Source organism: Neoarius graeffei, chromosome 11 (genome assembly GCF_027579695.1).
Source record: "Neoarius graeffei isolate fNeoGra1 chromosome 11, fNeoGra1.pri, whole genome shotgun sequence".
Classification (NCBI taxonomy): Eukaryota; Metazoa; Chordata; class Actinopteri; order Siluriformes; family Ariidae; genus Neoarius; species Neoarius graeffei.
This window is the reverse complement of record NC_083579.1, coordinates 16,289,119-16,305,998: the sequence shown is the minus strand read 5'-3', so window position 1 is coordinate 16,305,998 and position 16,880 is coordinate 16,289,119. Positions and strand designations below refer to the sequence as shown.

Below are 16,880 nucleotides of genomic sequence, written 5' to 3'. Positions count from 1 at the left end.
TGAACTTCGATTTCAGTCGAGCAACGGCAGAAATTCGATTCTCTTTATGTGCATGTAAACGTAGTGACTGAGAACAGAATGAAGCTTCTGCCATGGCCATCTCAGTCCCCTGAGCCGAACCCCAGTGAAAACCTGTGGGCTGAGCTGAAGAGGAGAGAGCACAAGAGAAGGCCTCGGACATTTTAAACAGATGTTTAAAATGTGTAAAAAAGAGGTTTTAAAAAGCACAGATGTTTAAAATGTGTAAAACAAGATGTTTAAAAAAGCACAGATGTTTAAAATGTGTAAAAAAAATATGTTTAAAAAAAGCACAGATGTTTAGAATGTGTAAAAAAGCACAGATGTTTAAAATGTGTAAAAAATGTTTTAAAAAAGCACAGATGTTTAAAATGTGTAAAAAATGTTTTAAAAAAGCACAGATGTTTAAAATGTGTTAAAAAAAGGTTTTAAAAAGCACAGATGTTTTAAAATGTGTAAAAAATGTTTTAAAAAGCACAGATGTTTAAAATGTGTAAAACAAGATGTTTTAAAAAAGCACAGATGTTTAAAATGTGTAAAAGAAAAAAGATAAAAATGTGTACAACAACCATTTTTTTTTAAATACGAATGGAACATTAAGTATAGCAACAACAAAAATTGTGGTGGGGGGGCGCTGTTGTTTATTTGCTCTCTGAGGGGGGGCGGACTCTCCCACACTTTGAAACCCCTGTACTATATAATTAGACCGAGCGCATTAATATTAACCTATTGCTTCGGGTCCAGCCGGAACTACTTGTGCTGTTGTGTTCTGCTGAACTAGTGCGCACCTTCTAACCAATCACATTCAAGCAATCAGCCGCGTCATGGTTTAAAAATGTAAATAAGGTACCTTAAATGCAGAAGTGTAAAATAAATCTATTCTGAGACAGTCTGTGCTTTAATCAAAGTTTATGATAAATAAAGTTAAACGAAACATTGTTAGCATCGCAGTCATTTCTGACCTGCAGCAGAGCTGCCTCGATCACGTGGTATGTCCGATCACGTGGTATCTCTAGTGCGCTTATAAGCATGAAGCGCAGGTGATCAGGAGACGCGTCTCGCGCGCGCCGAGTCCGGAAGTAGTCGTTGCTAAGAGAGTTATTTAGAAGAACAAGCGGAAGAAAAACAAAAACAACGTGTTGTTAAAACCGCGCTTTCAGTCTCGAGCTCCTGTTGCATGACGGCAAGCATAAAGTTCACTCCTCAGACACGGTAAGAGAGAAACCTGACCGGCGACTGATGTGATCATGGACAGCTGTGGAGGAGGAAGGGGTCAGGGGTCAAGACCTCAGCATGGCATGATCACACTCGAAGATCTGGAGTCTTTCTCCGGAGATCAGCTCTCAGACTCGGGTTCAGGCAGTGCTGAAGAGGAGACAGAGGAGGAGGAAGAGGAGGACAGACTGCTGGCTTACTGGCAGGAGGTCGCCAGAGGACACCGAGTAGAAGTACCGAGAGGTAAAGGGTCAGCTGGAGCACACACCTGGGCTTTCACCTGTCTGTGCTTTTAAAAGCAGGTTATCTCCTGCACCTGAGGCTTCACATGGTACGTGACCTCAGGGCTGAGTCACACTGTCTGTCAAGATTCAAAAGATCTTGAAGACTAAAAGGTGAACGTTTGACCATTCTCAAGCTTTTGTGCCAAATTTCATACTCGGTCCCCATCATCTTATTTACGACCGTAACTGTAGAAAAAGATTTCACACATCCACTGAGCCACTGTCAGTTCTGTGGTCTTGATGAGAGATCAGAGGAACATGGTCAGATTGGTTCGAGCTGCCAGGAACTCAATCACTCTTTATAACCGTGGTGAGCAGTAAAGCATCTCAGCATGCATAAAATATCAAACCTTGAGGTACAACGTTTAAAGACATGTGCAAACACGGGGCGGCATGGTGGTGTAGTAGTTAGCGCTGTCGCCTCACAGCAAGAAGGTCCGGGTTCGAGCCCCATGGCCGGCAAGGGCCTTTCTGTGCGGAGTTTGCATGTTCTCCCCGTGTCCGCGTGGGTTTCCTCCGGGTGCTCCGGTTTCCCACACAGTCCAAAGACATGCAGGTTAGGTTAACTGGTGACTCTAAGTTGACCGTAGGTGTGAATGGTTGTCTGTGTCTATTGCCGCTTTTCCACTACCAACGCGGCTGAGTTGGGCTGAGCCGTGCCGTGCCGAGTGGGGCTGTTGGGGTTGCATTTTGACTACAACCACGCTGAACCGTGCTGGCTGGAAGTGGGTGGACACATTGGGTGGAGTTAGCGAAAGTGGGTGGACGTTACGTGATGTCGTTAGGCGGCGCAAACAGTGACATCAGTGACCTTTTAAGCGGTAGTCTCGTGACCCGGATAGTAAACAATAAACATGGAGGACATGGAGTCGTTAGTGTTGCTGGTCTTGGTGCTGTGGCTTGTTGTCACCGACAACGCCAACAGATACTGGCAAGAGCGTATAGATGAGGCGAGGCGCATAAGGCTTCAGAAATTCTCGTAATTCGTAATTCTTCTTCTTCCGGGTTTACAGATCCCAGCGTGCTCGCGGGGCGTGTGAGGACACTCCTCCTCACCAATCCGTGCACAGGGGAGTGTCTCCTCACGCCCCTAGCCCCACTTGGCTCGGTTTGGCTCGCTTCAGCCCCACTCCAAAACCGTGCCAGTTTTGGGTGCTAAGCAGGGCTGAAGCGAGCTGAGTCGTGCTGCTCTGAGGTAGTCGAAACGCGAGCCGTGTCGGGCTGAAGTGAGCTGAAAAAGGGTAGTGGAAAAGGGCCATAAGTGTCAGCCCTGTGATGACCTGGCGACTTGTCCAGGGTGTACCCCGCCTTTCGCCCATTGTCAGCTGGGATAGGCTCCAGCTTCCCTGCGACCCTGTACAACAGGATAAAGCGGCTAGAGATAATGAGATGAGATATGCAAACACATTTCTTCTTCCCTTCGAAACCCTTCCATGCCAACCATGCTCTTCGCACTTCCACAGAGACAGTAATTTAATACTGGAAATACTGACCTCTGAAAAAAAGATGAGGTGTGTGTGATATACATCAAGCACTGAAAAAGGCTGGCATGAAGTTAATTTCAACAAAAGCGTTTCAATGTCGTGTTCTAGTTTTCCGTTTTAAAGTCTCTGATTTAGCTCCGTAACAGTTAAAATGATGCTTTCAACTTTCTAAACAAATGCATGTTTGTCTGCTATTCTGCAAGAACAAAAGGGGCTTCAGAGAAATTCATTCCAAAGCTCATATGATGTCCCATGAGGGACAAACACCACATGAAGAGTAAACTCCGAGCACTCGCAAACATGACGCAAATCTGTTTGAGCTCCAAGCAGTGAAAGACAACTCATTTTGTGAATAAAATGTACTGTAGGTCTTCAGGGCAATGAGAAGCATCAACTTCTTGTCTTCCACCACATTTATCCCAACACTAAGGCGTAGAGATTCATGGGGAAGAATGAACGTTCAGGTCCTGCTCATTAAAAACCACAGCAGTTTGAATATAAATGTTAACATTCATATTGTGAGTACAAAAACTGTTCATCTCCAGTGTAAAATAAATAAATAAATAAATAAATAAATAAAGGGTTTGGGTTTGCTCTTCACTGTCCATTAAAGTGAAATGTAATTCACCAGTCAATGGGATAACAATCAGGTCAGTGTTCGCCCTGTTTTATTTAAAGAACAGAGATCTATCAAAGTCTGATCCTCACAGCACACGTTTGTGGAAGTGCATCATGGCACAAACAAAGAGGATTCCTGAGGACCTCAGAAAGAGAGTTGATTATGTTCATCAGGCTGGAAAAGGTCACAGAACATCTGTAGCGGGTTTGGACTCCGCCCATCCACTGTCCGACATATGGAGGAAGATCAAAATCACTTACCTCCTCAGGAGTGGACCAACAAAGATCTCTCCAAGAGCAAGGCGTGTAATCGTCCATGAGGTCACAGGGTAACTTCTAAACAACTAAAGGCCTCTCTCACATTGGCTAATGTTCATGTGTCCACCATCAGGAGAACACTGAACAACAATGAGCATATGGCAGAGTTGCAAGGAGGAGCAGGATACTGTTCTCCAAAAAGAACATTGCTGCCTGACGACAGTTTGCTAAAGATCACATGGACAAGCCAGAAGGCTATTGGAAAAATGTTTTTTTGGATGGACGAGACCAAAATGGAACTTTCCGGTTTAAATAAGAAGCATTATGTTTGGAGAAAGGAAACCGCTTCATTCCAGAATAAGAACCTCATCTTATCTGTGAAACATGGTGGTGGCAGCATCATGGTTTGGGCCTGTTTTGCTGCATCCAGACCAGGACGGCTTGCTGTTGTCGATGAATTCTGAATTCTTCCAGAGAATTCTAAAGAAAAACGTCATGACATCTGTCCATGAACTGACTCTCAAGTGGGTCATGTAGTGAGACAACCACCCGAAACACACATCATTCTACCAAAGATGGTTAAAGAATGAGTAATTAATGTGTAACAACTGCTTGACATTCCAACTGTCTTGTTCCATTTATATATGTTATAGCCTTCTTGCAATTTATTACAAACACACTAGCATGAGCAAAGGAAAGAAAGAAAGCACAACTTTATTCATCACACACTTGTGAAATTTCCTCTCTGCATTTAACCCATCTGAAGCAGTGAACACACACACGTGAGCAGTGGGCAGCCATGCTAACAGCGCCCGGGGAGCAGTTGGGAGTTAGGTGCCTCACTCAAGGGCACCTCAGCCCAAGGCCGTCCCATATTAACCTAACCGCATATCTTTGGACTGTGGGGGAAACCGGAGCAAACCCACACAGACACGGGGAGAACATGCAAACTCCACACAGAAAGGCCCTCGCTGGCCGCTGGGTTCGAACCCAGAACTTTCTTGCTGTGAGGTGACTGTGCCAACCACTACACCACCGTGCCGCCCACAACACAACCTTAGAAATGACTCACCAGAGAAATTGTTAATTCATTTCCCCCCCGTTAACACGCTTCCTCTGAGACACATGAAGACAACCAGATTCAGCTTTTCAAGCTGCTATCTGCCCTCTTCCACGTGATTGGGGAGTGTTTCTGTGATTGACAGGGAGAGAGCACAACTCCACTCCTCACACCCAGACAGCACAGCCATGTTTGTTCAGACGGATTTCTTTTTCAAAACGCATTCCAAGGCAAACTAATCTCACGAGAACATCAAGCCTTACTAATCCTTAATGGAAAGGACAAGCCTTGTGCGTGTGTGTATTATCTTACAATATTCATGTGGTTCACATTTCCTCCTCCTGCCTTTACAGATATGGCAGAACCCATTCATCAGCTAACGACCAATAATAACGGCACACACCAGCGAGAGACGGTTCCCTTCACACTCCTCTCATGCAAGAAGAAGGTAGGAGTATTCTAATCAGGGTGCCTTTTCAGCCATTTTCTTCTGTCTCATTATTTAATAGAACGTATTTTTATTTAATTAAATATATACAATGTCTAAATGTCTTATTACATTGTCAATTTTTATAAATTGCTGAAGAACCTAGTTTCAAGCGCCTGTTGAGCGCCATGACCCAGTGTACAGTTTTTTGGCTTTTACAGACCATGACTCTCACCTTCTGTATAAAAACAAATACAACAAAATAAAAAACGTACTACAGTTCCTCCGCGCATTGTCGGAAACTTTACATATTTTAGTAAAAGCTTACAGAAGGTGTAACTCACAGCTGCTCACTTTTACCCCATTTCCACCAACACGAACCAGGTGCTAGTCCTGGACTGATACTAGTGCCGGTTTGGAGTTGGTTCAACTTGCGAACCTTCTAAGAACAGGTTTAATTTTCACATCACATTACATTTAGGCCTCTACTTTCCTTTACGGCTAGCGCAAAGCACAACAAAAACAATGGACTACTTCATCTCTTTTTCTTCTTTGGATTAGTCAGACTGGACACTTCACTAGCTCCCCCCCCGAGACAAAGTCTGAGCTGGTCTTGTTGGTCACAATAATGCCGCCCCTTGTCCCGGATGTACGCGGTTCTTAGATCTAGACCGACAGAGTTGGTGCCGCTCTAGAACCAGTTTTCCTGGCTAAGAGCTGGTTCTTTGGCTGCCAAAACACAAAGAACTGGTTCCCTGAGGAATGTTATTCATGAGTGTAGGTTTCTCAATTAGAAACATTTGACAAGTAAACTTGACAAAACATTTTGCTCATGAAATTGCTGATAACTCGAGCTCACAGCCCAAACCCTTGCCAAGTCACTGCAGTTTATCGACTTGGTGACTATACAGTAACATGTTTTAACACAAGCTGTACATAAATACAGGGACATGAATGTAATCTCTTCACAATGTCCAAGTCAGAAACAAGGTACATGTTCTGAAAACATCTCCTTGTGAACGTATGATGTTAAACACTTGAGATAGACAGTTGGAGATGAATTTATGATCATTAAATTGGAATTACAACGATAAGTGTGGCTGAGCCACGTAAACGGACCATTATTTATTTATAAGTTTCATTCTGCACTTTCTCTCCCGTCTGACTTGGCCAATTCCCACCTCCTCTTTTCTCCCAATCACACAACAGACACCAACCGAGAAGAACGAGGCAAACGTGGGCTTCCTCTGAGGCAGCATAACACACTCGGAGGAAAGCTCTATCTACCCTCTTCCACATACCTGAGATCACAAACTCTGGTCACTGTGATTGACAAGGAAGAGAACGTAATGGCACCCCTTCCACCATGGCTAATTTTGCTCTCGAGTCTCAAACCCTCGATGTCCCTGTAACAGACTGCCCACTTCTGAAGGTATTTGGATCTAGAGCGAGCTACTGACGAAGGTGTATTAATACTTCCGTAGCAGCATTTGCTCTGTTCATGAGAGCTGAAATGTTTTCCCCTGAAAAGCACAAACATCTGGAATTCAAGTGGTCTTAAGAAAAAGCTCTGTCAAAATGAGCTCATGAATTTAAAATCAATCAACTGATCTGACTGCACCATGTATGTAAAGAGACCGAGAACGAAAACTACAGTCCATACTATTTTGCGATGCCAATTTCTTACATCATTATTGAAGTAGTGCTGCTCGACACTTTGTTGATATAGTCACAATGGTCTGATGCTGCATGAATGCGGACATGGAACACCAACCTCCAGTCTCAGCTCTCAAATGAAGTGATGTCCAATGTGTTGGAACTAAACCAAGTGTGTTAGTGTGTCCTGTCTTACTAATTTACCAATTTCAAAGCAGAATACATAGAACAGAAGAGTAGTGTCCAAGTGGTGAAAAGAACTGACCGTGTTATCAGGAAACTGCGAGCTCAAACACAGAATCGGGCTGATGGCGCTTTCATCCAATGGAGGAAACTATATTACAACCCCGATTCCAAAAAAAGTTGGGACAAAAGTACAAATTGTAAATAAAAACAGAATACAATAATTTACAAATCTCAAAAACTGATATTGTATTCACAATAGAACATAGACAACATATCAAATGTCGAAAGTGAGACATTTTGAAATTTCATGACAGCAACACATCTCAAAAAAGTTGGGACAGGGGCAATAAGAGGCTGGAAAAGTTAAAAGGTACAAAAAAGGAACAGCTGGAGGACCAAATTGCAACTCATTAGGTCAATTGGCAATAGATCATTAACATGACTGGGTATAAAAAGAGCATCTTGGAGTGGCAGCAGCTCTCAGAAGTAAAGATGGGAAGAGGATCACCAATCCCCCTAATTCTGCGCCGACAAATAGTGGAGCAATATCAGAAAGGAGTTCGACAGTGTAAAATTGCAAAGAGTTTGAACATATCATCTACAGTGCATAATATCATCAAAAGAGTCAGAGAATCTGGAAGAATCTCTGTGCGTAAGGGTCAAGGCTGGAAAGCCATACTGGGTGCCCATGATCTTCGGGCCCTTAGACGGCACTGCATCACATACAGGCATGCTTCTGTATTGGAAATCACAAAACGGGCTCAGGAATATTTCCAGAGAACGTTATCTGTGAACACAATTCACCGTGCCATCCGCCATTGCCAGCTAAAACCCTATAGTTCAAAGAAGAAGCCGTATCTAAACATGATCCAGAAGCGCAGACGTCTTCTCTGGGCCAAAGCTCATTTAAAATGGACTGTGGCAAAGTGGAAAACTGCTCTGTGGTCAGACGAATCAAAATTTGAAGTTCTTTATGGAAATCAGGGACGCTGTGTCATTCAGACTAAAGAGGAGAAGGATGACCCAAGTTGTCATCAGCACTCAGTTCAGAAGCCTGCATCTCTGATGGTATGGGGTTGCATTAGTGCATGTGGCATGGGCAGCTTACACATCTGGAAAGACACCATCAATGCTGAAAGGTATATCCAGGTTCTAGAGCAACATATGCTCCCATCCAGATGACGTCTCTTTCAGGGAAGACCTTGCATTTTCCAACACGACAATGCCAAACCACATACTGCATCAATTACAGCATCATGGCTGCGTAGAAGAAGGGTCCGGGTACTGAACTGGCCAGCCTGCAGTCCAAATCTTTCACCCATAGAAAACATTTGGCACATCATAAAACGGAAGATACGACAAAAAAGACCTAAGACAGTTGAGCAACTAGAATCCTACATTAGACAAGAATGGGTTAACATTCCTATCCCTAAACTTGAGCAACTTGTCTCCTCAGTCCCCAGACGTTTACAGACTGTTGTAAAGAGAAAAGGGGATGTCTCACAGTGGTAAACATGGCCTTGTCCCAACTTTTTTGAGATGTGTTGTTGTCATGAAATTTAAAATCACCTAATTTTTCTCTTTAAATGATACATTTTCTCAGTTTAAACATTTGAGATGTCATCTATGTTCTATTCTGAATAAAATATGGAATTTTGAAACTTCCACATCATTGCATTCCATTTTTATTCACAATTTGTACTTTGTCCCAACTTTTTTGGAATCGGGGTTGTACATGCTGCTATAGGTTTTAAGTTGTGGGTTTTTGTTTTTTTTGTTTTGGTCAGGTTGTTTTATGAATTGTATTACTCATTTTATAGATATTATGGGCAAAGAGAGCCAGGGCAAAGTGCATTTCATTGCATTTTTATTGTACTTTTTAAAATGCACATGACTTGAAATTTGAACTAAATACTTCTTGTGTTGCAGTGTGGGGACGTAGTTTATGAGAAGCACTACGACAAAGCACACTGGGCCTGCATCACGATCAAAGAGGACACGTATGAACAGAGCATCTGCTACGGCTTCATGAAGATCATGAAATACATTTGCCAGCAGAATTCTTTGGGTAACTAGGCTTGTAGTACTCAAGTCCAGGACTCTGACTCATGCCCTAATTTCAAGGACTCATGACTCGACTTGGACTCGTGCATTAACTGCATTAGGACACGTAAATTGCAGACAAGGACTCTGATTTTTTTTTTCTTTATTTTCTGTAACATGCCATAAATCTTATGCCAAATTATTATAATCTACATTAATTTTTGTACTAATTTCACGCAAGAGTGTCACACCTGCACGCCTTAGCTCGTGCATCAGATAGACTCTTGGGTGCGCTCCGGACAGCGCGCACGCCAAGCGGACTCTCGTGTGCGCGCCATAAACGACTCGCACCTGCACAGGATCAATCAGCGCATCATTAAAGCTCATAGGCAACGGTTTTTAATTTATGCACATTTGAAACTTTATATGTTCAAAAACCCTCTGTAATTTTCTTCTGGTCCCAAGAAGTATTGCTAATAAGTAAGAATTAAAATAAATTTAGCGCGGATCGTGGCGAATTTCTGTTCGGCTATTTTCATGACCACTCGGCGCGTGACGTCATTTAAGACAAACAAACCGCTTGAGTTGAGTCCACTTCTGTTTACTTACATTGCCGTTCGGCTTGAGTGCAGACGTGCGTTCAGGAATTTCCAAAGAAAAACCCCATGCCTTATTGTTGTGCAGTGAACTGTAACAATGGGGACTGGTTCAGGAAGAAGTTTTTACCTTTTTCCGAGAGAGGAGACGAGGCAGAGCGAGCAGGTTGGCTTTCTCCAAAAGAAGAGACAAGGCGGAGAGAGTGGATTGTGCGCGTGAAATAAAATCAAGCAGTCAAAGAAGAAATGGAGCAGCAACGCTCAGGCAAAAAGGAGAAGATTGGAGGTAAACATTTTTACTTTTGCTTGCAATTGACAAGTCAAGAATCCTGAGGGATTCTGTACAATCATTGTGGAAATGAGACAAAGGGATATTTCCTCGCTTAGAGTAGGCTATAAATAGTATAATGCCGTGGATGGCAGGCTAATATGGCCTACCGGCGCACTGTCAGGTAATCGTTCCCTATATCCACTAGGGAGGACGGTTTAATTATTCTTCAAAAGGGCTCTTGTTTAGTATTACGCTGAAAGTAGGAATTTATCATAATTACCAGGATAAATCGTTTGGGCGCGAGTCTTGTTGAGGTCTGGGGTCACCGCGATCAGAGTCGGCCGAGTTGCTGTCCGATTCCGAGGCTGCACGGTCAAACCAGTGAGCCACATTCACCGATTGCTTCGCAATGGCCAGAGGTTCATACGGTACATATATGGTTTCACCTCTCGATATTTAATTTGGAGACTTCCTATTTCAAAATCACTATCAGACATTTTACACAACCTCTCACAATCAAAGTCCGTACACGTGTGCTCGGTTCGCAAGTAAAAACAGAATTGCTCCTAGTCTGTTTGCCTTAAATGATGTCACGATGACGGTCCCCTGGCGGTGAAAGTGCACACAAGTGAGACGTAAACAAACCTTTGGAAATTGGGCAAAACAGTATATTTTAACCATTTTATTCAATTTTAGGGTGCAAATTAGATACTAGGAAGACTGAATTCGCTTTTTGGGTTGTTCTTCTAGACAAAGTTGATATTCTACGTTTCACCTCCGACCATTGCCTATGACCTTTAAGGCACAATCAGCATGCCAGTATAAAAACTGAAAACGCACTTGCTTTGCGAAGTATTGAGTTGCATTGCTGACACATTACCTAGCCTTATTTCCTTGTTTGGTTTCCTGATCCCTGATTTCCTGTTTCTTGTCTTTGATTCTGCCATGTCTACGATAGCCTGTTTGTGCCTTGCTTGACCTATTGCCTGTTTCACCATTTTAAGATTTTGCCTGCCATTCTGGATTGTTTACCTATCTTCACTTATATTAATAAACGCACCTTCTGCACTTCCGTCCATCTCTGACAGAATACTTCACACTCCCTGACAAAGAGAATGCACGTTCATGCATCATGTTTAGGAACAAACTAATGTTAATGGCGTTAAAACAGCCACCGTCAAATGGTGTGGTGGGAGTGTTGGACTCGACTCGGCCTTGAACACTGGGGACTCGAGACTGGGCTCGGACTCCAGGTTTAGTGACTCGACTACAACACTGTGGGTAACTGGAACGACAAAAATATAGCTGATGCAAAGGAACCTTGTTCAAAAATTTGCAAAATCATGTGAGCTAACAGTTATGTCTCTTGTAGGCATTTATCTGGGCATGACCATACCCATCCTGACAGTGGTGCATACAGAGGAGGCAAACACACGCTTGTCTAGAGCCATCACTATAGCATATCATCTGCCCTCCAACCACCAGACTCTGCCACCACAGCCTCTTGACCCCGACGTAGTGATTGAGACATGGCCTGACATGACCGTCTACAGCAGGTCAGCTTCAGGGTTGTTACAGCGACACTGTTACCTCATTGTGAACTTTTTCAAAATATTTATTAAAATGCATTTCCTTTCATTACCAAATCAACCCTCTCACTCCAGTGGTGTACAGCTACAACTCCTCAAGCATTTCACAACCCAACACTCCTCCACGTTTTCCTCTGAGTGCGTTACAGTGCTCCACGAGCAGATTGAAAAGATCTCAGGAGGAAGCATGTGATAGCCTTCACCCTCGCGGGTTGGTAACTGGCGTATGAAAGGGCAAACCTAACTGGTGGGTGGGAATTGGCCAAAACTAAATTCGGGAGAAATTTGGATCATAGGAGTTGCTCAAAATGGAAAATATATGATCATTGTAAAATGTGAAAATTAAAATACAGTTAACAGGTGTAGCTGTTTAGGTAATGAAGCAATTCGTCTTCAAAATTCCCAACTGTTTAAAGGAACAGTCCACCGTACTTCCATAATGAAATATGCTCTTATCTGAATTGAGACGAGCTGCTCCGTACCTGTCCGAGCTTTGCGCGACCTCCCAGTCAGTCAGACGCAGTCAGACGCGCTGTCACTCCTGTTAGCAATGTAGCTAGGCTCAGTATGGCCAATGGTATTTTTTGGGGCTGTAGTTAGATGCGACCAAACTCTTCCGCGTTTTTCCTGTTTACATAGGTTTATATGACCAGTGATATGAAACAAGTTCAGTTACACAAATTGAAACGTAGCGATTTTCTATGCTATGGAAAGTCCGCACTATAATGACAGGCGTACTAACACCTTCTGCGCGCTTCGGCAGCGCATTGATATCTGAGCTCCGTATCAATGCGCTGCCGAAGCGCGCAGAAGGTGTTAGTACGCCTGTCATTATAGTGCGGACTTTCCATAGCATAGAAAATCGCTACGTTTCAATTTGTGTAACTGAACTTGTTTCATTATAGTGTACCTTTGTACACCCTGTCTTTGGCAGTAAAACAGCACTGAGTCTCTCCTATAACATTTTATAAGGTTGGAGATACAGATACAGGGCATCGGAGACCATTCCTCTTTATACAATCTCTCCAGATCATCCAGGGTCCTCAGCCCTCTCTCGTGCTCGCTCCTCTTCAGCTCAGCCCACATGTTTTCACTAGGGTTCGGCTCAAGGGACCGAGATGGCCATGGCAGAAGCTTGATTCTGTGCTCAGTGAACCATTTCTGTGTTGATTTGGACATGTGCTTCGGATCATTGTCCTGTTGGAAGATCCAATGACGACCCAGTTTTAGTTTCCTGGCAGTAGCAGCCAGATTCTGATTTAAAACGTCCTGGGATTTCATGGAGTCCATGATGCCATGGACCCGAACAAGGTTTCTAGGGCCTTTGGAGGAAAAACAGCCTCAAAACATCACAGAATTGCCACCATATTTTACAGTTGGGATTGGGTTCTTTTCATCCTTCTTTTTACACCAAACCCACCTTGAGTGTTTATTGCCAAAAAGCTCCATTTTTGTTCCATCAGACCAGAGAACACGGTTCCAGTCAAAGTTGTAGTAGCGTTTCACAAATGTTTGTGGTTAACTGACAGAAAAGGCTTTTTTTTTTTTTTTTCTGGAACCTTCCAAATAATTTGTTGGCACGGAGATGGAGTCTAATGGTGGTTTTGGAGACTTCGAAACACCAAGATTTTACTTTTTCTTGTAATTCACCAACAGTGATCCTTGGATTTTTTTTGCCTCTCTTACCCTCTTCCTCACTGTACATGGGGGTAAAATAAACTCAAGTCCTCTTCCAGGCGAGTTTGTAACAGTTCTAGTGGATGTCCACTTTATCATTGTCCTAACAGTAGAAATGGACATTTTTCAGGCGAGTAGCTGGTTTTTAAAACCATTCCCTGACTTATGAAGGTCAACACACTTCTCCCTCATTGGGTTTGTGTTCTCTTATCTTTCCCATGTTGATGGATGACTAACTGTTCCGTCGCGCTGGTATTTACGTCGTCATTACCGTCACACAATTAAAACGTGCCAGATCAGGCGGCTGGTGGGTTTTCAAAATAATACATACATGCATGTATTTTTGTGATAAAGCCATATTATACTGAGCGTATTTCCCACATTAATCAATGCAAAGTAACTGCATCTTTCAGTTTTTTTTAAATCAAGGTTGAATACTTTCTTCTTTGCCGCTGCCTTTTCTTAAATCAAATTTGAGACTTTTAATTTGATTTCTTTCAGCGTGACCATAATACATGATGGGATATATTGCTTTGGTTAGTGACCATCATTGTACTTTTCGTGATGCATTGTGGGATACTTTGAGTGCACTGCCGCTTTTCCACTACAAACGCGGCTGAGTCGGGCTGAGCCGTGCGGTGCTGAGTTGGGCTGCGTCGAGCTGAGCGGGGCTGTTGGAGTTGCATTTCGACTACAACCGTGCTGAACCGTGCTGGATGGAAGTGGGTGGACACATTGGGTGGAGTTAGCGAAAGTGGGTAGACGTCACGTGATGTCGTTAAGCAGCGCAAACAGTGACATCAGTGAGCTTTTAAGCGGTAGTCTCACGACCCGAATAGTAAACAATAAACATGGAGGACATGGAGTCGTTAGTGTTGCTGGTCTTGGTGCTGTGGCTTGTTGTCACCGACAACGCCAACAGATACTGGCAAGAGCGTATAGATGAGGCGAGGCGCATAAGGCTTCAGAAATTCTCGTAATTATTATTCTTCCGGGTTTACGGTGTTTACAGATCCCAGCGTGCTCGCGGGGCGTGTGTGGGCATGTGAGGACACTCCTCCTCACCAATCAGTGCACAGGGGTGTGTCTGCTCACGCCCCCAACCTCACTCAGCTCGCTTTGGCTCGCTTCAGCCCCACTCCAAAACGGTGCGAGTTTTAGGGGCTAAGCAGGGCTGAAGCGAGCTGAGTCGTGCTGTTTTTTGGTAGTCGAAACGCGAGCCATGTCGGGCTGAAGTGAGCTGAAGCGAGCTGAAGTGAGCTGAAAAAGGGTAGTGGAAAAGGGCCATATATAGGGTGTAAATAATCCTCACTAAGGTTTTGGACAGCACTACAAAATGGCATCCTCACTATAGTAAGTAGGGAATGATTTCGGACACAGGGTAAGGGAATTTGGCTGGCGTGTTACCTCATTTGTTCCCCAGTTAATCAGGAAGTCATGGATTACAGCTTGAAAGTTCCTACACACTCTAATCAACTCAAACATGTTTCAGTACGTTGTGTTCACTATCATTTCCAGGGGTGCCAGTAATAGTGGCACATGGGTTTTGGTTGAAAATGATTGTTTTTCTATGAATAAATTTTTTTTCAATTAAAGGTTGGATTTTTTTTTTTTCCCAGTGCGAGATGAAGCGACTTTGCCAAAAGATGGATTTTTCCCCCCTAACCCTTTTTACTAATCATTACAGGGGGCCAATAATCATGGAGGGCACTGCATCACTCAGTGCGTTTACATGCACATAGAGAAAATCGAATTTCTGCCGTTGCTCGACTGAAATCGAAGTTCTAAATGCCATGGAAACACCTTAGCTCGGCTGAAATTGAACCGAACTTGATTTCTCGTAACCGAGCTACACGACCTAGATTATGCAATTTTTGCCGAGCTACTTAGTGCATGTAAACCCTATCGAGCTACGGAGTCGAGCTACTTACTTCAGCACTGCCCCTGCCGGAAGTGATGAGTGACGAGACCACAAGCGGGAAACACAACAGCCTCGGTTGAAGAGAAAAAAAAAAAAAAAACAGCCTCGGTCGGCATGACACTTCAGATCAACAACTTAGTGCCCATTTTATTAGGAACACTTCTGTTCGTACATACAAACTACAAACACTCTTCTTGTGAACACGGAACTGATAACTTTGTTTATACTCTTGAACAATGTTGCCAGATACTGCTGACGTTTTCCAGCCCAAAATATGTTCAAAACCCGCCAAAATGCACTTAAAACCGCCCAATTAGGCAGGAAACCGCCCAATCTGGCAACACTGCTCTTGAATAGCTCTTCTTCATGACGACAACCGGAAGTGTACCAACACGATGGGGCGTGTAGGTGGCTCGGGTGCACAATGTACCTCACACAATAGCTCGATTTCCTTGTGTGCATGTAGGATTGGATTTCTCTGGCACCCCTGCTGGGACCCTTAGCTCGATTACCGACAGCAGCTCGATTTGGATGTGCATGTAAACGTACTGACTGTGACAGTAAATGTAAACGTGTATAGCTCCTCTTGAGTATCTTTGTTCCAATTCGCAACTCATAGTGCTTTCCATGTCCCAGGGCCTTCACAGGTGATACGAACGAGACGACCCTCATGACTCAGAGAAACGCTCTGGCAGAAATACTGGATTCTCCCGGGCTGTACGTCACCAGCTCCTTCATCATAGCTGCCTACAGCAACCCTGCAAGTGCACACCGTGTAAACGAGATATGGTTCATTCAAAGGCAGTGAAGGGTTTCCCCATGGAAGCATCGGTCCCTGCACCTGCTTAGTTGCTCTAATCTACAGCTTGAACAAGCACATTGTCCTGAGTGAAACACCCACACAGAGCAGTGTTGCTATTTCTGAATAATAACTCCGAGGCGTACCCAAAAATGCCGAGTTCCTTTATGCAAAATGATATGTAAATGTTGGCCTGGCAGCTTGTGTTACTCAGTTAAACCAATGTTCTCTCTTTTTTTACTGAAATAAAATCTTATCCTAGAACTTATTAAAAATAAAATTAAGGACATACACATGCTGCAGGTACGTCTGTGTACGATTCCCCCCCCCAATGTTTGCTTACTGCAGTTCCTGAGAAAATAAATCTTCAGTAGTGAAGATTCAAGATGAGCTGAAAGAAAAATTGAAGTCTTTAAAGATTTCTTAATTGCAAATAAAAGCTTGTTTTATTCTTAACATCTGTCTTTTATCAGAGTTTTCAGTTAGCTTTACCAGAGTGTCATAAGTAAATGTACAATAAAGAAAATGAGTTGTGTGTGTGTGTTAAATTAGGCTACATCCACACGACAACGAGATTTTTTTTTTAGCGGGTCAAAAAATATATATATATATCGCGTCCACATGGGCAATGGATCAGTAAAATATCAGGTACATATGGCAACGCAACGCCTGCTGAAAACGATGCAATACACATGCCACACCTCTACGTGTGCTGTAAGACGGTCCCATCGGAGACACCAGAACAATAGAAGTAGGACGCATGCGCATAAACCCCTTC

At 43.5% G+C, this 16,880-nt stretch overlaps 2 protein-coding genes across 3 annotated transcripts in view; one reads left to right on the top strand and one right to left on the bottom strand.

The window, feature by feature from the left end:
- fancm (FA complementation group M) overlaps nt 1-16,880 on the bottom strand; it is a 94,199-nt gene that overhangs the window by 57,089 nt on the left and 20,230 nt on the right. The gene's annotated exons all lie outside the window — the stretch shown is intronic.
- Nucleotides 1,044-16,558, top strand: soul3 (heme-binding protein soul3). Its single transcript, XM_060933510.1, has 5 exons — nt 1,044-1,476; nt 5,291-5,385; nt 9,136-9,274; nt 11,489-11,672; nt 15,940-16,558. Exons 1-5 carry the CDS (start codon nt 1,266-1,268, stop codon nt 16,109-16,111), a joined length of 801 nt encoding a protein of 266 aa, XP_060789493.1. The 5' UTR covers nt 1,044-1,265; the 3' UTR covers nt 16,112-16,558.